The 26,430-nt window shown below is 43.8% G+C and overlaps 1 protein-coding gene across 1 annotated transcript; it reads right to left on the bottom strand.

Annotated features, from left to right (window-relative positions):
• Window positions 1-242: 242 nt before the first annotated feature.
• On the bottom strand, window positions 243-26,116 carry mfsd6a (major facilitator superfamily domain containing 6a). The gene is made up of 8 exons (XM_060912058.1): window positions 25,837-26,116; window positions 19,563-20,650; window positions 18,757-19,313; window positions 11,159-11,256; window positions 9,613-9,774; window positions 6,116-6,214; window positions 5,100-5,383; window positions 243-4,367 (listed from the first exon to the last, which is right to left on the bottom strand). The coding sequence occupies exons 2-8, from the start codon at window positions 20,628-20,630 to the stop codon at window positions 4,227-4,229; spliced, it is 2,409 nt and encodes an 802-aa protein (XP_060768041.1). The 5' UTR covers window positions 20,631-20,650; window positions 25,837-26,116; the 3' UTR covers window positions 243-4,226.
• Window positions 26,117-26,430: the final 314 nt, after the last annotated feature.

The raw sequence follows: 26,430 nt of genomic DNA, 5'->3' as shown, positions 1-26,430 counted from the left end.
GCCGGCCACGGGGCTCGAACCCAGGACCTTCTTGCTGTGAGGCGACAGCGCTAATTTTTATTAATGAGCAAGTATAATATTTTTGTCTCATTTGTTTAACTGGGTTCTCTTTATCTACTTTTAGGACTTGCGTGAAAATCTGATGTTGTTTTGGGTCATATTTATGCAGAAATATAGAAAATTCTAAAAAGGTATATCTATCATGCTTATTTTTAAAAAAAATCACAATGAATACTCATGAATATAGTTTAGTTTATTTATTCATCAGTGAGCACTGATGAGAAGAAACACTGTGGGATGGAGAAGAGGAAGAGAGATTCAGCAGGAGGAAGCTCATCACATCTACACTGTGACTCATCAGGGTAGAAATCACCTGGACTGAGCTGTGAGCCTCCAGTGGCTCTGTGGCGCAGCAGATCACCGTCCTTTGGAAAATCTCTCTCTTATACGTCATACATCCACAGGACAGAGGAATAGAGACAAAAGCTGAGTTTCTATTAATATCTCACAGTAGGTGTATATATGTATAGTAGTCTACAGTACACAAGTAAGCGTCGTACCATTGTGCGTGTACACAAGCACTTACTTGCTTTTAAATATCTCTCTGTCATTGCTTGACATGAATGAAAGAGAAAACAAACCCAACAGCTGTACATAACTCCGTACTGTAATGCTCCCTTTTTTTTTTTTTAACTTTTGGACTTTGATTTCTATATCATCAGCTGAAATGTGTAACAAAGATGTTAAAGACATTTTAAAAAAATCTCAGTGGTGCATCTGGGCTGATGATGAAGATCTGGCCCCACCCACACCCAGTTTCCACGGTGATGTTACCACTAGCTCTCCCATGGGACATTCTGTAGACATTAAGGGTGTGTGTATATGCCCACGGGCATGTTTGTGCGTGTATGTCGTGACAATATGTTCTATATATTCTACACATATATAGTAATGTTTACAGTGTGGACAGTCACATCACACAACACTATACATCGTGGTAGATGGGCTGTGGCACCCGGTGATCGAACCATCAGAACCTCTGGGCTTAATCAGTAACAGCCCCCAAAAGAGTGAGTAAAACTATCACTCCGTAAAAAAAGCCTCAAAGCACACGGTGAGGACATGAGTTGGTCCATACATTAAAGGAAACATTGTACAAACAGGACAGAAATGTTAAGTGTGAAGGTAATCTGTGGTTGGTTGAAGAGAGCAACTGGACTTGCTTGAAGATTCTTGAAAACGTTTCGCCGCTCATCCTAAAGGCTTCCTCAGTTTTGTCTGACTAATTGGGAGTATCCGGTATTTATCCGCTCATGGATCATCATAGAATTCGAATCAGAATGCTGATGGCTGCACTGTAGGTGGCTGATAAAAGATGTCATAGACACCCACCTCTGTTCAACGGTGGTCGTTCCAGGTTGACAAAAATGAACGATCCTCTCTGGCTAAGATGTCTGCCAGTTTTCTGGAAGTCCTCTCATAGGGATCTCATCCCAAAGCGCGTAGAAACATATCTGTGACGAATCTCAGTCATCCAGGTACATAGTAATCTGTGGTTGGTTGAAGAGAGCAACTGGACTTGCTTGAAGATCCTGTGTGAAGGTGAAGGTGTTTTGCGTTCAGATGACCAACCCCTTCATCACGCCAGGTTTCGGACTGTAGTCAAAGCTGTCGTTGAGGAGTTTGAGATCTAACTCAGATCAGGTCAAGATTAAATCTTAAAGGGGTTAAATAAAAGCAAAACTGAGTCAAAGACGATCAAATCCTTTTCAAGGCCAAGTCTTTACTTTAACTAGGCCTCATTCGGGCATCGTCTGAGTGACTGGGCTGTTTCCTAGAAGAAGGAATTACTTCTCATCAAACTTAAGAAAAACAAAACAAAACAGTATTTTCACAAACTCTCCATCATACTCAAGGCCATGTCCACTTTAATAGGAACGTGTGGTTGATTCTAAGGCCGAATCCCATTTCACCCCTTGGACCAACCCCTTGGCCCTTCCCCTCCATTTTGCACGTTCACATGAAGGGGTAGGGGTATCCCAATCCCAGTTAACGCGGAGGGGTAGGGGAAGGGGGAGGGCTTCTGTACCCCTCCAAACGGAGATTTTCCAGGAGCTGACTCCGAACGAAGGGGTTTGAGTGATTTCCCACAATGCCATGCGGATTTCAGCGAGATTTCATGCGGATTTCAGAAAGATGGCGGTTCCCGTGGCGAAAGATTGTCATAAATGTATTTTCTCCATTATTTACGTGTTTTAAGTTGTTATCCAGAGGAGAAACGCCGCTTGATTCGCTTTCGAGCTGAGAATGAGCAGCGATTTCTGAAATCCAAGCTGCTGCTAAAAAGCTTTGGGAGTGAGTATTGTTTTCGGTTGCTTGACTGCGTACGTTTTGTTCTGTTATTCTCGCTTTTATTGTTTACATGAGTGTTCTGACACCTCATTCTGTCGGATGTGGTGCACGAAGCGCCAAAGATATCCCATTCAGTGGTGTTGTTAGTTAACAAATCACACCCTGCCAGCAGAGATTTCTGGCTCTGACTGTAGCGGCTGGTCGCAGCCAATGACGCGTCGCGTTTTGCTAACGTAAACGCTGACGGAGGTACGCGATGACGTATGCGATCGTTGAAGGGCTATCCCAATACGTAAGGGTTGAATTTCAAGCCCTAGCCCTTGTAGCTCAGTTTCAAGGGGAAGGGCCAAGGGGAAGGCGGAGGGGAAGGGGTAGAAATTAGAATTGGGATTGGGCCTAAGATCCCTGTTCTTGGCTGCAGGAGCGGAACCCAATGTGTTTTCTGCTGTTGCATACCGAGATGCTTTTCTGCTCACCATGGTTGTAAAGAGTGATTATATGAGTTACTGTAGCCTTCCTTTCTGGCAAAAAAACCAAACCTCGAAGCAATCTGTCCATTTCCCTCTGACCCTCTTGTCAACAAGGCTTTTTTTTCCCCCCCACCCACAGAACTGTCGCTCACTCGCTGTTTATCGCACCATTCTGTATAAAGACTTGTGTGTGAAAACCCCAGGAGATCATCAGTTTCTGAAATACTCAAACCAACACCCATACCACAGTGAAAGAAAGTCACACTTCACTGTGAGATCACAATTTTTCACCATTCGGAGTGATGTTTGAACATTGTGAACATTAACTCAAGCTCTTGATTTGTATCTGCGGGATTTGATGCATCGTGCTGCTGCCGAGGGATCGGCTGATTAGAGACCTGCACCAAACAGCAGGTGGATGCATCAATGTTCCTACTAAAATGGCTGGTGAGTGTACTTCTCAATAATGTCTTGAGATTGGACTGGACTCCTCCATCCCTACTACACACACACACACACACACAGTCCACTGTTTCTTTTTAGATTTACTGTTTGGAGCATCATGAAAACAGCTCCATGTACCATCTTGTGTGATGAAGCAGAGCTACTGTTACCACCCCAAATAAGATTATTTTCCTGGAACAGCAGTGTCTATTTTTACTTAATAAAAGAGCATCATACTTATTTCTTATTAACCATTTATCGTAACAACGTTGTGGAACGTGAACCAAGTTAGTTCCGCTTCTCTTATGTTACAGCAGCTATAAACAGTCATTCCCTCACCAGTTTCTCTTTACGCATGCCGTGTTACTTAGAAACCACAACGAAGTGTAAACTCCTCTGTCCTGAAGATGTCAGAAAACTTAGTTACAGCTTTACCGCTGACACAGAAGACTCCTTCCATTAATTTTAAATAAAACACCTCATTACCGTCTTTTCTGATCCGTTTATGTGGACCGAGTTACACCAATAAAACCCTGCGCTACTGTCAGAGCTGCTGTTACAGACACCTTCTGACCAATCACAGTCCAGAATTCAACAGCGCTGCAGTGTAAACGTTAATAAACTAAATCAAAGACACCATTCTTTAAGTGATATCGGACATTAAAATTACAAAAATACCTTACAACCACACCCAAACACAGGGCACACCAGATGTGTGCCAGTGTCAAGCGCCAGATCACAATAACAGCTCATCATGGTTTACAATATGATCTTGATAAAATGATAAGGTTTCTGAACATGCTGGTGTACATGATTATCGGCACACGCCCAGAACTCAAGGTGCAGCTTGACACGGTGTGCCACACTAAATACTCTCCATTTTTAAAATAAACATATAAAAAGAATCCTTCATGGTCATTGTGGAGTTAAAGTCTGCATGCGCGCATGTGTGAGCTTTGTTCATGTGGAGCCCTCCAGAGACGACGCCCTGTCCGGCAGGGTGTGTGTTCCCCGGGGAGATCCTTCAGTATGCGCTGCGCTCACACAAGACCCAGGAGGGGAATTTGCATCCTGCGAGTTTGGAGAACAATTATCTGGGTCCTAAAGAGAACAAGAACAAAAAAGCTGGTTAACAGTTTCCGAAACAGAAAAATCTAAGTGACATGAAGATGAATTGTGAAGCATGGTGGTGGTTACATCGTGCTTCAAGCGTAACCTCTGGCCCAGGGTTGCTTTTCTGACTAATCCCCTCTGTTCCCGCCTGCTGAATTTTTGTGGACGGCCTCCTCGAGATACGGCTATACCGCATTCTTTACAAACCATAACTCATTATTTTTCTGGAACTTTGCCCTGGACTTGTTTTGATCCCTTCGTGGTCTTCATGATGCAGTTTGTTGAAGTAACAAACTCTGGCCAAACAGATGCATTTATACTGAGATCATGTGATACTTTAATTACAAACGGATCGTCTCTGTTCAAACAATTATGTCACTTTGAACAGTAACAGAACTAATCTAGGCGTTTCACAGCAACCGATGGGGGGTGAATACTTACACAATTATAGCATTTATGTTTTTTTATTCTGAAATAGTTTTGCAAACTATACTTTTTTTGTCCCTGTATTTCAATATTATGGACTAGATTAATGACACAAATCCCAGCTCAAGGGGGGTGAACACTTATGTACCTATATTTTTGTAAATATCACCACATCTCACACACACACTTACCCCGCTCCTTCTGAGGAAGGCATGAAAGACAAACGGAGAACACACCTGAATAAACACATTACATCACAACCCTGGTGTTGTTACCCATGATGCCCCGCGTTACCTGTAGGGGCTGGACCTCAGTGTGCGTGTGTGCCTTCCTTATGACAATCACTTCTCTCATCTGGACAAGAACGAAGGCGATGGTAACAAACGGCGACACGCTGAGAGCCCAGGCAGGTTTAGCGTCGTCCTCCTGCTCCTCCTGGTGCCGGGTTTTCTGGGCCGGCCGTTTCGGCTCCTGGTGGACACTCGGCGTCATGACCTCAGAGTTTGTTATCAGTTCGATGGTTGCTATGGGGACTGGGCTGGAGGGGACAGGGATGTTCTCGGCCAGCATCTTGTCCTCTGCGGGGTGAAAAGAGGGATGGGTTGGACTGGTTATCAGATTGGAGCGTCTCTGCTCGTTAATGAGCCGTGGGAGAACTGAGGGAACGACACGACCCACAATGCACTGTAACACGACACTCGCTCCTGTTCACACCAGGGAGAACTGGGTAGAAAGAGTCGGTTTATTACGTCATACAACTAGTCGGGGTGAGCTTCCCAAAAACATCGGAGCACAAAGGTCATCTTTAAATGGTAACGCGAGCATCACAATGAACACTCACTCTCCTAGTTAAGATGCTCTTAGCGTTAAGAGGCTTTTGGGAAACCCACTCCTGTCCTGTGTTTTTTCTCTCTCTCACCCCCCCTTCCCTTTCTCTTTCACTCCCCCCACTTTCTCTCTCACACCCCTTCTCCCTCCCCCCTCCTCCTCTCTACTCCTCTCCCCCTCTTTCTCCTTCACTACCCCTCTTTCTCTCCCCCCCTCTTTCCCTCCCCCCACTCTGTCTCTGCCCGTTTCTCTCCCCTGCTCGCTCCCCCCACTCTGTATCTGCCCGTTTCTCTCCACTGCGCTCTCTCTCTCCCCCTTCTTTCTCTCCCCCCCTTTCCCTCCCCTGCTCTCTCTCTCTCTCTCTCTGTCTTTCTCTCCCCTGCTCACTCCACCCCTCTTTCCCTCCCCCCCCACTCTGTCTCTGCCCCCTTTCTCTCCCCTGTCCCCCCCCCCCCTCCACACACACACACACACATACTCACCCTTGTCCTTGTCTTTCTCAGTGACACTCTGGATGAAGGCGAAGAACAGTAGGATGATGAGTGAAGCCATTCCAATCGCCCTGAACGTCTCAGCGGGGCCTGCGCGCGCACACACACACACACACACACACACACGTCTAAATCTGTAATCCAGAATAACCTCGAGGCAACATCAAAATCTCTCCCACTGTAAAATGGCGAATGATGAAATTTATCATTTTAAAGCACATTCATCAACTGTTCAATTAATCAGTTTGCAAATTATTCTCAGACTATCGAGTTCATTCTTTTGTACAGAGATGAAGCTGTTGTTTCAGAATCACTTTATTAATCCCCGGAGGGAAATTCAAATTTGCTACCAAGCTCCTGAATCAAGAAGAAGTAAACATGTCTAAAAATAGAAGATAAAATCGTCTGAAAAAAAGAATAAAAATAAAATAAATGGACTTCAATAACTTAAGTAAAAGCAAAAGGAAGTGATTCTATATACAATGATTCCTATATACACATATATTGCACCTGAGTGAAGGACGCATGGTAAGACGGTGTAGCACAGTTATACAGTGGCGTTGTGCAGCTTGACTGCAGCAGGTCGGAATGATTTCCTGGGTCTCTCAGTTGTGCAGCGTGGAAGAACCAGCCGTTTACTGAACGTGCTCCTGCGGCTGATCAGCTCCTCATGGAGAGGGTGGGAAGGACAGTCTAAGGTTGTTTTTATTTTTGGACAGTGTCCTCTTCTCCAACACCACTGTCAGAGAGTCCAGTTCCACGCCTACAACATGGCCGGCCTTCCTGGTGATCTTATGCGCACTATATTTCATGGTGCATTTGTGTCTCTGATGCACATGAATTCCAAAAAACCTTGTGAAAAGTGTAAAGTAACAGGAACTCCTTTTCACCACATTGCTCCAGTGTTGGAACGTTGGATTAAACTCATTAAGTGCAGCTTTCTCTCACGCCTCTCTCTCCTTTAATCTATATTTACATCATGATGGGAATCAGATGGCAACTTCAGCATTGTGAAGCGAGTTAGTTCCTGCTGTCACTTACATTACAGCTGCTTTAAAACAGTCGCTTCCTCACCAGCCTCTCTTTATTCTCTCCTGACGTTCAGAAGCAGAAAAGTGGAAACTCCTCGGTCCTGAAGATGTTCTCAAGTTACAGCTTTACCTCTGACTGTTACAAAGCGCTCACACTGGAGACTCCTTCCATCAATGTCCATGTAAATAAAAGTCCCTGATAGAAAACTTCACATTAATAATATCGTTTTATAAATTATTACTCTTTATTCTATGTGGAGTGTCTGCTATACGAGTCCCCGTGAAGGAGCTGTTACTATAGAAATTAAAATATATTTTATTTTTTTTCACGGTCCAAATCCTGCGCTCTGATTGGCTGGCGAGCGGGTCCGTATACTACGGTACGGCCCCCAGTTACGGACGTCTGGCGACTTGCTCATTCACAACAACAAACATAGTAGCATTTTTTGTCAACATTTATCTAAGATTTATTTACAAGATTATCAAAAATCTTAGACATGTTTGCCAGCATTTCTCAGGAGAACAGCATTAATTTTACAGCATGGATAGCGATAACGACAGTGTTCACAGCGAAAGCGAGTTTTACTCCCCTGAGGAAGAAGAAATAAAAGAAAACATTTCAGGAGAAAGTTAAAAACCTGTAATTTGCTAACACTGAGCAAGAACATGGCTGAATCCTGAATGACTCAGTTTTGTATAAATAGGGGACTACATAGGTGGCAAAATGTAGTTGTTTTCCTGCCATGGAAGTGCACTTGTATACCGAGGAGGAAGCCATTTGCATTGCAGCAGTGAATGAGGATTCAAAATGGCGCCTCAGCTCAGTTTTCCCTTTCGGGCGCTCTCGTTTTCTGTTAGAATTTCGTAAAGAAGAAAATAAAAATATATTATTTACCAGCTTAAGGTCGGTCCATAAGGTGAAATACCGTGACCTCGGCCTTAAATACTGACCTCGGCCCAGAGGACCTCGCTCAGTACTTTCAAGACCTCGGTCACGGTATTTCACCATACGGACCTCCCAGCTGGTAAATAACACATACAGGTAGTCGTTGACTTACGACCTATGCGACTTACGACCGATCGACTTTATGACCGTCTGGTTATGACTGGCAAGTGTTTCCCAGCTGAGCTAGCTGAGCGTACGACAGTTTCCGCCCCAGCTCCAGGCACATGCGCAGTCTCTCTCGCACTCAGTCATACAGTTTCCGCTCCAGCTCCTGGTTTACGAAATGAACAAATCCTCCCGCCAGCCCGAGCGCTGCAACAGCTGATGACGACGTAGACGACCCACAGCCAAGCACCAGTGATGCCAGCGGTCACTAAATTTTGTATTTTGCCATGTTTTACATTTGTATTTTGGTACGTTTCAAACTAAAATGTTTTCTATTTTTCACACCTGTATTTCGTATCTTTTGTTTTGCACATATTAAACGAAGGGGGCTGCACGGTGGTGTAGTGGTTAGCGCTGTCGCCTCACAGCAAGAAGGTTCTGGGTTCGAGCCCCGTGGCCGGCGAGGGCCTTTCTGTGTGGAGTTTGCATGTTCTCCCCGTGTCCGTGTGGGTTTCCTCCGGGTGCTCCGGTTTCCCCCACAGTCCAAAGACATGCAGGTTAGGTTAACTGGTGACTCTAAATTGAGCGTAGGTGTGAATGTGAGTGTGAATGGTTGTCTGTGTCTATGTGTCAGCCCTGTGATGACCTGGCGACTTGTCCAGGGTGAACCCCGCCTTTCGCCCGTAGTCAGCTGGGATAGGATCCAGCTCGCCTGCGACCCTGTAGAACAGGATAAAGCGGCTACAGATAATGAGATGAGATAAACGAATTGTACTGTACGCAGTGTAGTATGCAGTGTTTGACTTAAACCAAATAATGAGCCAAGGTAATGTTGATAAAATAAGACTTTAAGATGATTACAATATCATTACACATCACAATATACTTGCGGTCATTTAGCATAGGCCGACTTACGACCAGACTGGTTTACGAACGGTCAGTCGTAACCAAACGCAGTCGTAAGTCGACGACTACCTTTATATGTATTTATATGAATCTGAGCCACTATCAGAGCTGCTGTGATAGAAAAGTAAATCAACACCTTCTGACCAATCAGGATCCAGAATTCAGTTGCGCTGAGGGAAAACCAGGCACGTCAATCCGATATATTTACAACAAACTGGATTATAAACATCTGCAAACATACCACACACAGCTAAAAATATCTTCTCTCAAAACACCAGTAAAATATCCAGTGTGCTGTTCTGCCTCAGTGCTCATGAGAAAACCTCCTACATTCACTTTGAATTAAAGCTAATTAAAAGTAAATGCCTCCTTCGTGCCCTCCGACTGCAGCAGGAACAGAGATTAACCTTGTGTAATTAGGCTTCAGAAGTTTTTTCTTCTGCTGACATCACAGAAATTCTGTGAGAGAGAGCGCGAGAGAGAATGTTTGGTGTTCATACCAAAGGAGTTGGCCAGGATGCCCCCCAGCATGGCGCCGCAGCCCCTGCCCAGGCCCAGGTAGAGACCCTGCAGGATTCCCTGAGCCGAGGTGCGGAGAGCAGCAGGTACAGCGGCGCTGAGGTACGAGATACACGCCGCCCATACTGCAGCATGGGTCACACCTGCAACACACAATATGAAAATCATGCATTCCTGAAAGTTACAGAACTTGCTCTGGAGCAACATTCCTAAACACACACACACACAGTGTCTAAATCATCTGTCTACCTACACACCTGCGCTCACTATAATGTACTTGAGTGTGTTATTTGTGACAAAGCAGTGAAGCTTACAATGCCGTGTACGTGTCTGATCATCAGTGGTCATCTTCTGCTTTATTAAAACTATTTTGCTCTCTTTCTTTATTGTGTCCAAAGGCGTAACATAAATATCTACAGCAGGTTGTTGGCTGTCAAGCAGTCATCCAGTGATGCCACGGAGTTCTTTTAAACCTGTACAGTCTGCACTTACACACTGTATAACATCTGGGGGGGGACGACACTGATGTACAATGCGAGCTTTATTTTAACACCATGACGTCACACACTTGCCAGAAAACAACCATAAATCCAGAATCAATAAAGTAATAAATATTGGATACATTAATCATTAATCTCGGATACGTTATTCCATACCCAATAAATCCTACAGTGAACCCAGAAACCAGGAAATCGTATGACAAACCCAGACTCAATAAACACCACGGCGAATATGGATTCAACACATCCAATAAATACAAAATGAACTCATCCTGCAACAAAGCCAGAATGAAAATGAATACAATCGAGAACAAGTGTTGCCAGGCAAAACAAACCTCGCCCGGCCTTTCTGGTGACCTTGACCCGATTACCCACAAAATTTAATGAGGTAATCTAATCTACGGACTACTGCCCACCTGCCCTGAAAATCTGGTCAATCGGTGCAACCGTCTAGACACTAGATTGTTAACAGACAGACACACAAACCGCACTGATTACAGTCCCCCACCCCACTTACTCCGTCGCGGGCGAGGTACGGTAAAAATCCAGACTCAATAAACCCTAAAAAATAAACCTTACAATCCATAAAGAAGCTAAAAACTGAAGGTCTTTGAGACACAGGATCAGAAAGTGTAAAATCACAGCCGTAAGTGTTAACAGTCCGTGATACTCCGGGATTATTACAGTCATCTACCAGGTAAGATCCAGTTCCTGTTAAACACACACCTGATCACACCAGAGACGGTTACAGGCATGAAAAGGAAAGGGCTGGGTTTGTTTTTTAGGTAGAGAGTCTTTTCCTGAGATCAACATCACATTTACAAACTCAGCAAAAGATAAAAACGTACTGCAACCAATGAAGAAATATCACACCAGACACACTGATGTGTAACAGACAGGACAATAAAACCAGCAGCCACAGGACATGGAGAATAATTACAAAGATTGATCTGTATTCCTGTTCATCTCGCTCACTCACACACACACACACACACACTATGAGCTGTACTGTGTGTTACTGATTTACCCTGCAGCACCTCCATAGGCAGCACAGTCCAGGCGTTGTGCAGGTACGAGATGTACAGATAGCGAGCTGTGTTACACGCCAGGCCGATATACAGCACTCTGATGGGGACACACACACACACAGTAACCATATGCAGCACTGTGCATGAAAGACAGACAGGATAACAAGGTGGCAGACAGGCAGACCAAAATTACTTTTACATATTATTAAAAAAAAAAAAAAAAAACACACACCACACAGATCAACAGGCAGGAAGACAGAGTCCAACATAGGCAGGAAGACAAAGTTAGACAGGTAAACCAGTGTGCAGACAGAAAAGCAAGACAAGCAGACAGATAGACAAGAAGGCAGACTGATCAACAGGTGGAGAGACACAGACAGATGGACAAAGACGGACAGAAAGACAAACAGCAAGAGAGAAAGTGAGCAAGAAAGAGACAGAAAGACAAGATATGCAGATAGATGAGCAGACAGACAGGTAGGCTGCGTTACATGCCAGATTAATGTACAGCACACTGATGGTCACAAAGGCACATAAGGTAGGCAGACAGACAGACAGACAAGCAGGAATAAGGAATATAGATACAGTGCTGAGCGTAAATGAGTGCACCCCCTTTGAAAAGTAACATTTTAAACAATATCTCAATGAACACAATTTCCAAAATGTTGACAAGTTTAATAGAACATCTGTTTAACTTATAACATGAAAGTAAGATTAATAATATACCTTAGATTACACATTTTTCAGTTTTACTCAAATTAGGGTGGTGCAAAAATGAGTACACCCCACAACAAAAACTACGACATCTAGTACTTTGTATGGCCTCCATGATTTTTAACGACGGCACCAAGTCTTCTAGGCATGGAATGAACAAGTTGGCGACATTTTGCAACATCAATCTTTTTCCATTCTTCAACAACGACCTCTTTTAGTGACTGGATGGAGAGCGATGCTCAACTTGTCTCTTCAGAATTCCCCAAAGAAAATAATTTCTTTACACCACAAAGGTGAAGGCTACAAGAAGATCAGCAAAGCTTTACTTATCAGTCAGAATACTGTCGCAAAAGTGGTACAAAAATTTAAGAAAGATGGAACTGCAACCATCTCACAGAGACGTCCAGGTCGTCCATGGAAGTTAACACATCAACAGGAGCGTCTTCTGATGAGAAGGGTTGAAGAAAATCGGCATGCAAGTTCACTGCAGTTATCTAAAGAAGTAGAAAGCCAAACTGGGGTGACTATTTCCCGTGACACAATATGGCGTACACTGCAGAGGAATGGCATGCATGGATGCAGTCCACGAAAGAAGCCTCTCCTAAAGCCCAGGCACAAAAAAGCCCACCTAGAGTTTGCCAGGGCCCATGCTGACAAAGATGAAGACTACTGGGACTCTATACTCTGGAGTGATGAGACCAAGATGAATGTTTTTGGAACTGATGGCTTCAAAACTGTATGGCGTCGCAGAGGTGAGGAATACAAAGAAAAATGCCTGGTGTCTACAGTGAAACATGGTGGTGGCAGTGTCCTTATGTGGGGCTGCATGAGTGCTGCTGGTGTCGGGGAGCTGCATTTCATTGATGGCATCATGAATTCACAGATGTATTGCTCTATACTGAAAGACAAGATGCTACCATCACTCCGTGCCCTTGGTCGTCGTGCACTTTTCCAACATGACTAAACACACATCTAAAGCCACTGTTGGATTTCTGAAGAAGAACAGGGTGAAAGCGATTCAGTGGCCAAGTATGTCTCCTGATCTGAACCCAATCGAACACCTATGGGGAATTCTGAAGAGACAAGTTGAGCATCACTCTCCATCCAGCATCCAGTCACTAAAAGAGGTCGTTGTTGAAGAATGGAAAAAGATTGATGTTGCAAAATGTCGCCAACTTGTTCATTCCATGCCTAGAAGACTTGGTGCTGTCATTAAAAATCATGGAGGCCATACAAAGTACTAGATGTAGTAGTTTTTGTTGTGGGGTGTACTCATTTTTGCACCACCCTAATTTGAGTAAAACTGAAAAACGTGTAATCCAAGTTATATTATTAACCTTACTTTCCCGTTATAAGTTAAACAGATGTTATATTAAACTTTGTCTTGTCAACATTTTGGAAATTGTTTGTGTTCATTGAGATATTGTTTAAAATGTTACTTTTCAAAGGGGGTGCACTCATTTACGCTCAGCACTGTAAGTAGTCAGTGCCTAAAAGTGGCGCTCGTGATGAGTTTATGAGCAAAATATTTACAAGGGCACAAAATCAACCTGAATATTATTATAATAGTAATAAAAAAATATAGCAGCATATGAACCATCGAATCATGTCGTGTTTTTCACCTCAGTAAATCGCTGCATTGTCTTGCAAGACCAATCGATTAGATTAGATAAAACTTTATTGATCCCTTTGGGCGGGTTCCCTCAAGGAAATTAAGATAATGAAAAACGCATCGCAGCTATGATGCATATTTATTCCTTTCTTTGACGCTGCATGCCATGTGCCAGAAACACCACATTTATTATGGTGTGACTCTGCTGGGTGCCTGGTGGACAGCAGTGAACCAGCGCTTTCACTTTACATCACTACTGCATCTCAAGCAATTAGAATATCAGGGGAAAGGTTCATTTTTTTGTAATTTAATTCAAAAAAGAAAACCATATATTTTATATTCATTACACGGAAAGTGAAATACTTTTTTTTATTTTTTTTTTATTTTGATGATTATGGCTTATAGCTCATGAGAATCAGAAATCCAGTAACTCAAAAAATTAGAAGATATTTCCTAAGATCAGTCAAAAAAGGATTTACAATACAGAAATGTCCAACTTCTGAAAAGTATGTTGTTCATTTATACACTCAGTTCTTGGTTGGGGTTCCTTTACCATGAATTACTGCATCAGTGGGGCGTCGCATGGAGGTGATCAGCCTGTGGCACTGCTGAGGTGTTATTGAAGCCCAGGTTGCTTTGATAGCAGCCTTCACCTCGTCTGTATTTTTTGGTCAGGTGTTTCTCATCTTCCGCTTGACAATAGCTCAGATTCTCTCTGGGGTTCAGGTCAGGTGAGTCGGCTGGCCAATCAAACACAGTATTATCATGGTCAGCAAACTATTTGGTCATAGTTTTGACACTGTGGGCAGGTGTTAAGTCCTGCTGGAAAAGGAAATTGGCATCTCCATAAAGCTTGTCAGCAGATGGAAGCATGAAGTGCTGTAAAATCTCCTGGTAGACGCTGTGTTGACTTTGGACTTGATAAAACACAGTGGACCAACACCAGCCGATGACATGGCACCCCAAATCACAGACTGCGGAAACTTCACACTGGACTTCAAACCCCTTGGATTCTGTGCCTCTCCTCTCTTCCTCCAGACTTGAGGACCTTGATTTCCAAATGAAATGTAAAATAAATATACTTTCATCTGAAAAGAGGACTTTGGACCACTGAGCAACAGTCCAGGTCTTTTTCTCCTTAGCCCAGGTAAGACGTTTCTGACATTGTCTCTGGTTCAGGAGGGGCTTAATATTAGGAATGCGACAGTTGTAGCCCCTTTCCTGAGGACGTCTGTGTGTGGTGGCTCTTGATGCACTGACACCAGCCTCAGTCCACTCCTTGTGAAGCTCTCCCAAGTTCTTGAATCGACGTTTCTCGACAATCCTCTCAAGGCTGCGCTCATCCCGGTTGCTTGTGCACCTTTTTCAGCCAGCCTTTTCAGCAATGACCTTCTGTGGCTTTCCCTCCTTGCGGAGGGTGTTGACGATCATCTTCTGGACAACGGCCAAGTCAGCAGTCTTCCCCATGATTGTGGTTGTGTGGAATGAACTAGACTAAGAGATACATGGTGTTTTTATACTGTTTTACTCAAACTCTAAATGAAATATTCTCATATTTTGGGATTTTTTTTTGCGCTGTAGGCCAATTATCTAAATTAAAATAGAAAAATGCTTGAAACATTTTAGTTTACATGTTATGAGTCTAGAATATATAAAATTTTCACTTTCTTAAATAACTGATAGAAAATACTGAACGTTTTCATGATATTCTAATTCCTTGAGATGCAGGAGTATTGTTACGATCAAATATCAAACTTGGCATGTCAAACAGTTGGCTGGTTACATCTTTCACATCCACGCACGCTGTGTGCAGCCACAAACTGCAAAGCGTGTGCACGCCATTAGGATGAATTAGCATGCACCCGTTACTGATCAGAGCTCAATCACAGTGAAACTCAACTGTCCAACAAGTGAGCGGACTAATAAAATGGTTTTAACCAGTTTTATGAAACTGTCATGAATATTTTCCATAAAATGTGTTAGTAGATAATCCCACATTATTTTTTTAAAAAGCAAATTAAAAACAAGCACTGGATTAAAACACATCTACAGTGGCATGCAAAAGTTTGGGCACCCTTACTGAAAATGTCGGTTAATGTGAAGTGAGCAGAAGACGAACTGATCACCAAAAGGCATAAAGGTAAAGACGACATTTCTTTTCAGCGTTTTCTGCAAGATTTGTGTATTATTTTTGTTTTGTACAATTGGAGAGTGAAAAAAAGAAAAGGAACACATGTGAAAGTTTGGGCATCCCAATACATTTGAGTTCTCAGGTAACTTTTACCAAGGTTCCAGACCTTAATTAGCTTATTGAGCTGTGGCTTGTTCAAATTCTTCGTTAGGAAAGGTCGGATGATGCAGATTTCAAAGCTGTATAAATTCTCTGACTCCTCAAACTTGTCCCTAAAATCAACAGCCATGGGCTCCTCTAAGCAACTCCTGAGCATTCTGAATAATAAAATAATTGATGCTCACAAAGCAGGAGAAGGCTACAAGAACGTAGCAAAGTGTTTTCAGGTAGCTGTTTCCTCAGATTGTAATGTTATTAAGAAATGGCAGTTAACAGAAACAGTGGAGATCAAGGTGAGGTCTGGAAGATGAAGAAAACTTCCTGAAAGAACTGCTCGTTGGATTGCTAGAAAGGCAAATAAAAACCCCTGTTTGACTGCAAAAGACCTTCAGAAAGATTTAGCAGACCCTGGAGTGGTGGTGCGCTGTTCTACTATGCAGCGACACCTGAACAAATATGACCTTCATGGGAGAGTCATCAGAAGAAAACCGTTCCTGCATCCAAGACACAAAATTCAGTGTCTGAAGTTTGCAAATGAACATCTAAATAAGCCTGATGCGTTTTGGAAACAAGTCCTGTGGACTGATGAAATCAAAATAGAACTTTTTGGCCACAGTGTGCAAAGGTATGTTTGGAGAAAAAAGGGTGCCAAACTCCAGGAAAAGAACACCTCTCCGACTCTGAAGCATGGGTGTGGATCCATCATGCTTTGGGGTTGTGTTGCAGCCAGTGGCACAGGGCACATTTCATTGGTCGAGGGAAGCATGGATTCAAATAAATACCAGCAAATTCTGGAAGCAAACATCACACCATCTGTAAAAAAGTTGAAGTTAAAAAGAGGACGGGTCCTGCAATAAGACGATGATCCAAAACACACCTCAAAATCTACAATGGAATACCTCAAGAGGCCCAAGCTGAAGGTTTTGCCCGGGCCCTCACAGTCCCCTGACCTAAACATCATTGGAAATTTGTGGCTAGATCTCAGAAGAGCAGTGCATGCAAGACAGCCCAAGAAACTTGTAGAACTGGAAGCCTTTTGCAAGGACGAGTGTGTGAAAATCCCCCAGGTAAGAACTGAAAGATTATTAACTGGCTACAAAAAGTGTTTACAAGCTGTGATACTTGCCAAAGGGGGGGGTTACTAGGTAGGGTGCCCAAACCTTTGCTTTGGGCCCTTTTCCTTTTTTGTCATTTTGAAAATGTAAAAGATGAAAATAAAAAAAATTGTTTTTGCTTAAAATATAAAGGGAATGAGTCATCTTTAACTTTATGCCTTTTGGAGATCTTTCCATCTTCAACTTGCTTAACTGTTCACAGTAACAGCAATTTTGACCAGGGGTGCCCAAACTTTTGCATACCACTGTACCTTATGTCAATATAAATACAAATTTCATTATCCAGTGGTCAAGTGTTCATGAGTTACGTTTCCTTGCGCTTATGCTCAGGTTCCCTGTGGTGGTACACATTCATCATTCATACATACGTATGGACGCTGTACGGTCAAGCCACCAAAAATCAAGTCAATACATATTCCCTTAAGCATGGGGCTCTGCTCCACACGCAAGGAGCTCCGCTGTTAAATAACGAAACATTTTATACTAAATGAATGAAGGTTGAAAATGGAGCGACTGTCAGCAACTGACCCCATGATGTGCTGAACACCATTACACTACACTGTGTGTTCATCACATCACATCTCCCACTAACCTCAAACACACCTCACCGACTTCAGACTGACCTTAAACACAACTCCCTGACCTCAGCAACCTCATACTAACCTTAAACATACCTCACCAACTTCCTACCGACCTTAAACACACCTCACTGACCTCATACTCACCTCACCAACCTCATACCGACTTCACTGACCTCATACAGACCTTAAACACACCTCACTAACCTCATACAGACCTTAAACACACCTCACTGACCTCATACAGACCTTAAACACACCTCACTGACCTCATACTCACCTCACCAACCTCAAACACACCTCACTGACCTCATACCAACTTCAATAACCTCATACAGACCTTAAACACACCTCACCGACCTCATACTCACCTCACCAACTTCCTACCGGCCTTAAAAACACACCTCACTGACCTCATACCGACCTCACTAACCTCACACAGACCTTAAACACACCTCACTGACCTCATACTCACCTCACCAACTTCCTACCAGCCTTAAAAACACACCTCACTGACCTCATACTGACCTCACTAACCTCATACAGACCTTAAACACACCTCACTGACCTCATACCGACCTCACTAACCTCATACAGACCTTAAAACACACCTCACTGACCTCATACTCACCTCATCAACTTCCTACCGGCCTTAAAAACACACCTCACTGACCTCATACCGACCTCACTAACCTCATACAGACCTTAAACACACCTCACTGACCTCATACTCACCTCACCAACTTCCTACCGGCTTTAAAAACACACCTCACTGACCTCATACCGACCTCACTAACCTCATACGGACCTTAAACACACCTCACTGACCTCATACTCACCTCACCAACTTCCTACCAGCCTTAAAACACACCTCACTGACCTCATACTCACCTCACTAACCTCACACAGACCTTAAACACACCTCACTGACCTCATACCGACCTCACTAACCTCATACAGACCTTAAACACACCTCACTGACCTCATACTCACCTCACTAACCTCATACAGACCTTAAACACACCTCACTAACCTCATACAGACCTTAAACACACCTCACTAACCTCATACTCACCTCACCAACTTCCTACCGGCCTTAAAAACACCTCACTGACCTCATACCGACCTCACTAACCTCATACAGACCTTAAACACACCTCACTGACCTCATACCAACCTAACTAACCTCATACACACCTCACTGACCTCATACTCACCTCACCAACCTCATACTCACCTCACCGACCTCCTACCAACCTTAAACACAACTCACTGACCTCATACTGACCTGATATGACCCACCAGCTCGATCAGTTTGTGGCTGGTGAAGTAGGCGGTGAGCTCGGACAGGTGGCTCAGCATGGAACACACTCCAAACAGTGTGAGTGTGCCGTTCAGGTCCTGCAGGTGCCAGAAGAGGAAGGTGAAGACGAAGCCGTAGCCGAAGCCCATGAACCAGGCGACAAACAGCACTGTGCTGTAGCGCACGCCACACAAAAGCCGCAACAGCTCCATGTAGCCAAAGTCCTGACCAGCAGGGGGCACCGTACCATCTAGCCCACCTGCCTCGCTGCCCGTCTGCTCCTCAGAACGCTGCACCTCAAACCGGAACTGCATGGCGACGATTAGTGCTGCCACCATGAACACACCAAAGACGACGAAGGCGATCGTGTAGTTCCTGTATTTGGGCAGGGAGCAGTTGGAGTCGCTATCGATGGGGTAGAAGCTGTGGGTGTGGTCAATCCAGATGCCCACAGCCAGTGTGGCCAACCCCCAACCCAGAGAACCCCACATCCTTTGTAGCCCATAGCGGTCCCGGTGTGTTCCCAGGTACTGCAGGGTCACCTGGGAAAAATATTCACAGATTTAGCATCAGGCATGCAGAGAACTTAGCTTCAGAATTTCTAATCAACTTAACGAGCACAGAAGAAACATGAAAATTATACAAGGAAGTGTGATTAAACATGTTAAAGCTCATTAGTTTGCATCTTTTTCATAAATCCCACAACAGACTGCAATAGCTTACTGTATAAATGATGCATCCTATAGAGTACAAAATACCCAAAATACACTTTGTATTTTAACAATACACACCGTGTCTACAATGGTGACTGCTGGTGCGCTGAAGAACTCTCCGATGATGACGATCAGCAGGATAAGAAGGAAGATGGCCTGCACTTGGTCGGGGTTGTAGTTGACAGGAGGTTTGGGTGATGTGGTGGTGCTGTGGTTTGGAGGTGTGGAGGTGGAGCTCATGTTATGCGAGGTTGGGGACTGAGTGTGTGTGGTAAAAGTCTGCTCAGATCCTGCAGTAGTGATCTGAACACCTGAAGCTATGCTAACGCTAACATTAGTGTCTCGCTGGAATCTGTGCTGAGAACTGAAGGCGGATTCCTGATTGGACGACAGCAGGGATAAGGTGGAGAAATGTCCAATCAGGTCTCTGTGCTGCCTTGTGTGATTAGCTGATGAATTAGGCAAAATGGCTGCTCCAGTCCTATTGGGTGAAATTACAGATGGAGCTACAGTCCCGTTAGTAGACGCCATATTGAAGCTAAACGTCCTATTGGTAGAAACTACGATTGGTGCTAATGTCCCATTAGTGGCAGCGACAGTTGTAGCCAAATTCGTAGTTGTGATCTGGTTCTCCAATCTGCAGCTCATTGAAGCTGGTTTCACGAACCAGATCCCACAGTTAAACACCAACCAGCAGAAAACGGAGAACAGCAGCACGGCTTTGCCCTTCCTGTACCGGTCTGCCACAATGCCCCAAAAGGGGGCGCTGCAGAACTCAATAAAGTAGCGGATCCCCACCACCAAGCCGGACTGGAAAGGATTCATCCCCAGCTGCTTATAGAACACAGCTAGCAAAGGGTGCAGTGAGCCATAGGCAGCGTAGAAGAAGAAGTAGAACACTTTGGAGACCAGAAGGTAGCGGTTGATTCGGAGGAACATGTGCTCACAGCAGCCCAGCTGACGTTTGGAGAAGGGATTGGGTGGTTTTTCCGAGTCGGGGTCACCAGGTTCAGGTGGTGGCACAGAGGTAGGGTCACCCTGGTGAACCTCCAAGTGGACACGGTTAAAGTCATCAGAAATGGCTTCATTCCTTTTCAACTCCTCCTCGTCGTCTTCCAGGATGGCCATACGGTCGTTGTGCGCCATGGTGTTCAGATGACAGAATCCTAAGAAGGAGACAAAAAAACAAGATATTCAGTTTCTGATCACAAAAGTATCATTAAACGAAAAACCAAGCTCCTAAAATATCCCTGAACAGCATAACGCTTACATGATTACCTCCGCTTTAGTGTTAATTCTGATTACGTACAGTAGATCCAGGTGTTCACATCAAATTCGTTACCACAGATTAACTCAAACAGCACTCCATTTTAAACCGATGGCAGCATACAATATACAGTGGTGCTTGAAAGTTTGTGAACCCTTTAGAATTTTCTATATTTCTGCATAAATATGACCTAAAACATCATCAGATTTTCACACAAGTCCTAAAAGTAGATAAAGAGAACCCAGTTAAACAAATGAGACAAAAAAAATATTATACTTGGTCATTTATTTATTGAGGAAAATGATCCAATATTACATATCTGTGAGTGGCAAAAGTATGTGAACCTTTGCTTTCAGTATCTGGTGTGACCCCCTTGTGCAGCAATAACTGCAACTAAACGTTTGTGGTAACTGTTGATCAGTCCTGCACACCGGCTTGGAGGAATTTTAGCCCGTTCCTCCGTACAGAACAGCTTCAACTCTGGGATGTTGGTGGGTTTCCTCACATGAACTGCTCGCTTCAGGTCCTTCCACAACATTTCCATTGGATTAAGGTCAGGACTTTGACTTGGCCATTCCAAAACATTCACTTTATTCTTCTTTAACCATTCTTTGGTAGAACGATTTGTGTGCTTAGGGTCGTTGTCTTGCTGCATGATCCACCTTTTCTTGGAGATTCAGTTCATGGACAGATGTCCTGACATTTTCCTTTAGAATTCACTGGTATAATTCAGAATTCATTGTTCCATCAATGATGGCAAGCCGTCCTGGCCCAGATGCAGCAAAACAGGCCCAAACCATGATACCACCACCACCACCATGTTTCACAGATGGGATAAGGTTCTTATGCTGGAATGCAGGGTTTTCCTTTCTCCAAACATAACGCTTCTCATTTAACCCAAAAAGTTCTAATTTGGCCTCATCCTTCCACAAAACATTTTTCCAATAGCCTTCTGGCTTGTCCACGTGATCTTTAGCAAACTGTAGATGAGCAGCAATGTTCTTTTTGGAGAGCAGTGGCTTTCTCCTTGCAACCCTGCCATGCACACCATTGTTGTTCAGTGTTCTTCTGATGGTGGACTCATGAACATTAACATTAGCCAATGTGAGAGAGGCCTTCAGTTGCTTAGAAGTTACCCTGGGGTCCTTTGTGACCTCACCAACTTTTACACGCCTTGCTCTTGGAGTGATCTTTGTTGGTCGACCACTCCTGGGGAGGGTAACAATGGTCTTGAATTTCCTCCATTTGTATACAATCTGTCTGATTGTGGATTGGTGGAGTCCAAACTCTTTAGAGATGGTTTTGTAACCTTTTCCAGCCTGATGAGCATCAACAACGCTTTTTCTGAGGTCCTCAGAAATCTCCTTTGTTCGTGCCATGATACACTTCCACAAACATGTGTTGTGAAGATCAGACTTTGATAGATCCCGGTTCTTTAAATAAAACAGGGTGCCCACTCACACCTGATTGTCATCCCATTGATTGAAAACACCTGACTCTAATTTCACCTTCAAATTAACTGCTAATCCTAGAGGTTCACATACTTTTGCCACCCACAGATATGTAATATTGGATCATTTTCCTCAATAAATAAATGACCAAGTATAATATTTTTGTCTCATTTGTTTAACTGGGTTCTCTTTATCTACTTTTAGGACTTGTGTGAAAATCTGATGTTGTTTTAGGTCATATTTATGCAGAAATATAGAAAATTCTAAAAAGGGTTCACAAACTTTCAAGCACCACTATACAACATCGGAATTTTGTGAAAACTGTGAGGTCACAAAATCAGCTCATTGAATTTGAACCAATCACATCCAATAGGCAAATTATTAAAAGCACAACATGGTACTGTAGTTGGAAACTTGTAGCCAAAGAACCTGCATACTAAACTATCGTTCTCGCAAACTTTGCTAAGATTAGTGATAAATTTGATGGTGATGAAATCGTGGTTATTATGGTAACACTGTATTGTGACAGGTCTTATGTATGCTGTTAAATAAATCTGAGTGGTAATGATGATGCAGGTCAAGACTGGATGTTCGTTGTGTGCGAGTAGGGAAGGGTGAAGAGATTTTGACTATTCATCATTTTTATGGGACCAGGGTGTCTCTGGATGATCAGTTTAACTGACTCACTTGGACGGGAACGTAAAATATTTGCTTGAGGGGTTGCCTGGCCCCTCCTCATCCTCCTCCTCTCTGCTCCTGCCCAGCCCGCTCAGGACTGCTGTCTGTCCTGGGTCCCTGTTGGAGGAATGAGGTCAGAACTGCTGACTCCCTGACCACCTTCAAGTGCAGACCTCTTCAGGCTGCACCTCTCCCCTTCTTCCCTGCCCACTATGTAAGTGTGTTTTGGTCAAGACCAACCCAGGCTGTGTATGGTCTCGCCCAGGGTTAGCTGTTTGAGTTCTCGATTTAGTTGTACTTTGTATGGTTGGTTTGTTTCCTTGGCTCTTGTATTGATACACTCAGTGTTGTCATGGGTTCAGCTGGCACTAGAATTTGTTTGTCTAGAAGTTCAGCACTTTGTATACCAGGCTTTCGCACTCACTCATCGTACGTCGCTCTAGATCAGGGGTCATCAAACTACGGCCCGCGGGCCAACTACGGCCCGCCACCCCCATTTGGCCGGCCCCATGAGGCAATCCCCAAAAGTGGTCATGGCCTATTTTTTAAAATTGCTTTTTGGCAAATAATAACATGTCTGCATTTTGTATTTTGTTGATTTTATCAATTAAAATAGATATGTAGTTATAAAATGAACTATTCATATTTTCCGAATTTTCGTCATATGCTCGCGATCAAGCAGTGACAGGCAGCGCATGCGCAGAGAACTGTCAGTGTTCAGGACAGCAAAATGGCTAGCGGTCAGCGAAAAGCTGACAGAGAGTGCAGAGTTTTTAAAGAACAGTGGACCACCGACTATTTTTTCGCTCAGTGTAAGGACCGTGCAGTTTGTCTTGTATGTAAAGAAAGTGTGTCGGTTTTCAGAGAATATAATCTGTGTCGTCCCTATGAAACCCGCCGCAAAGAGTATGCTAGTTTGCGAGGGCAAACAAGAGAAGACAGGATTCGGAGGATGAAATGCGGACTGGCTGCACAGCAGAATGTATTCCTTCACCAAACCCAGATCAATCAGGCTGCTGTCTGAGCTAGCTATAAGGTAGCTCACCTACTAGCTACCCATGGAAAGCCGTTTACTGATGGGGACTTTGTTAAAGTATGCATGCTTGCTGTGGCCGAAGAGGTGTGTCCCGACAAGAAGGATGCGCTCAACGCGGTGAGTCTCTCCGCACCTACTATGACCAGGCGAACCGAAGATTTGGGGCATGACGTGTATGACCAGCTGAATGAGACAGCGTCAGAATTCGAGTTTTTTGCTTTGGCCATGGATGAGAGCAATGACGTGCAGGACACAGCACAACTGCTGTGATCTATTGATCTATTGCTCATATTATTATAATTTCACTGTTTTTTTAAATGTATTTATTTTATAGGCCTATTTATTTGACCTTTATTAAGTGCTGCACACAATTATTATTAATATCATTAATAATATCAACAGGCCTACCTACAATTTATAATTTTCCACTCACCTTTGCCAGTGTCAGTCACCTCAACTAGGCAGATGTTATTAACAGCTTTGATGTTATTTTTATTAGAAAATAAATAAATGGAATATCTGTGGTATTTCAAATTAAAACAGTGTGAAGACTTGATTACTACTTTTGCAAACCATTAGTAAAGATAAACAAATATGTGCCAGGAATCAAGTGTTGATATAGTAAAGTGGATATACGTAGTAGTGTGGATGGCTGTGCCAAGCTAGTAATCTCTACTACACAATGAGGCCTGCTGGTGGTCATATTTGTCTGGGTCATACAATTCTGTTATATAGCTGACCCGACCCCGGCCCCCATCACAGTCAGGAACGACAATGTGGCCCCAGAGAAAAAAGTTTGGTGACCCCTGCTCTAGATAAAAACATCTGCTAAATGCCATGTACACTACCGTTCAAAAGTTTGGGGTCACCCAGACAGACAATTTAGTGTTTTCCATGAAAAGTCACACTTTTATTTCCCACCATAAGTTGTAAAATGAATAGAAAATATAGTCAAGACATTTTTCTGGCCATTTTGAGCATTTAATCGACCCCACAAATGTGATGCTCCAGAAACTCAATCTGCTCAAAGGAAGGTCAGTTTTATAGCTTCTCTAAAGAGCTCAACTGTTTTCAGCTGTGCTAACATGATTGTACAAGGGTTTTCTAATCCTCCATTAGCCTTCTGAGGCAATGAGCAAACACATTGTACCATTAGAACACTGGAGTGAGAGTTGCTGGAAATGGGCCTCTATACACCTATGGAGATATTGCACCAAAAACCACACATTTGCAGCTAGAATAGTCATTTACCACATTAGCAATGTATAGAGTGGATTTCTGATTAGTTTAAAGTGATCTTCATTGAAAAGAACAGTGCTTTTCTTTCAAAAATAAGCACATTTCAGAGTGACCCCAAACTTTTGAACAGTAGTGTAGGTATGGATGGAGAAAGAGAGGGCAGAGGAAAGCGCATTTTAACTGCACAGACACTGAAAATAAACTCGAGTGGAACCGAGGCGACACTGACACTGACACTGACGCCACTGTCTCCGCGCGCGGCTTTAGCGGAAGTAAGCATGCGCGTGGAAAAGGCAGAGCCGCGTCGCGCACTTCCGCACTAAACAGTACGCAGGACGGCGCGCATCCGCAGCAGCGGGTCGCCATGGTAACGCCTCCAGCCGCATACTAGCGCACTACGCAGTACGATCAAATAGTGCGTATTACAAGGAAATAAGAGGGTCAGAGCGGTAATGGAGCTCCACAGGCTCCTTTCACAATGATATTATTACCCGGACAGGCAGCACTGGAGTCGGAGAGGATTTAGAATTACTTTAAAATAGGATTCGGATCATTTATTAGCAAAAGCTGCCGGGATGCGATAAAGGAAGGGCCGGTGGAAGAATAAAAAGTCTAAAAAGAGCAGGTTTCTGCTGCCAGTAGCTCCTGGTCTCAGAGGGTACTGAAGGTCAGAGAGATTACCTCAGGCTTGTCGGTGAAAGTTCCCGGTGCTCCTCAGGTTTCACCCGCCGCCGAGAAGCCAACTAACTCCGAGCTGCCATTTTAAACCTCACCGCTCTCTCTCTCTCTCTCTCCTCCTCCGCTCGCCTCTCACACTAATGATGCCGAGGAGAAGATGCTGACCTGAACACCTGTCTCACCATCACTCCGTCCACCGTTCAGGACAGAATAAGAACAGGAATCACCGGTGGCGGAGGGCCAGCGTCCACCTGCGCGCGTGCTGAGCAAACGTCATGTGGGCGGGGCTGGGAAGACGAACAAAAACACGGAAGTAGCCGGTGGGGTGGAGCTTAGCATGTCGACTCCTAATAATAATAATAATAATAGCAGTCGTTATTTTATGGAAAAAAAATTTTCGTTACAAATTTCTACTAATAATAATAACAACAAGCAGAACTTTTCCAAAATGTAGTTTCAAAAAAGCAAAAAAAAAAGTTAAAATGCAAAAGAACATGTATTTTTCTCTGCTATCTTTCTCTGGGTTTTAATCGTCCTTCTATTAACGCCTGCCTTCATTCACTTTTCTAACCAGCAGGCAAGCTGTGAGTTAATTTT

This window comes from Neoarius graeffei, chromosome 27, assembly GCF_027579695.1.
Source record: "Neoarius graeffei isolate fNeoGra1 chromosome 27, fNeoGra1.pri, whole genome shotgun sequence".
NCBI classification, from domain to species: domain Eukaryota; kingdom Metazoa; phylum Chordata; class Actinopteri; order Siluriformes; family Ariidae; genus Neoarius; species Neoarius graeffei.
Note: the sequence above shows the minus strand (reverse complement) of the source record. Positions and strands in the feature narration are given on the sequence as shown.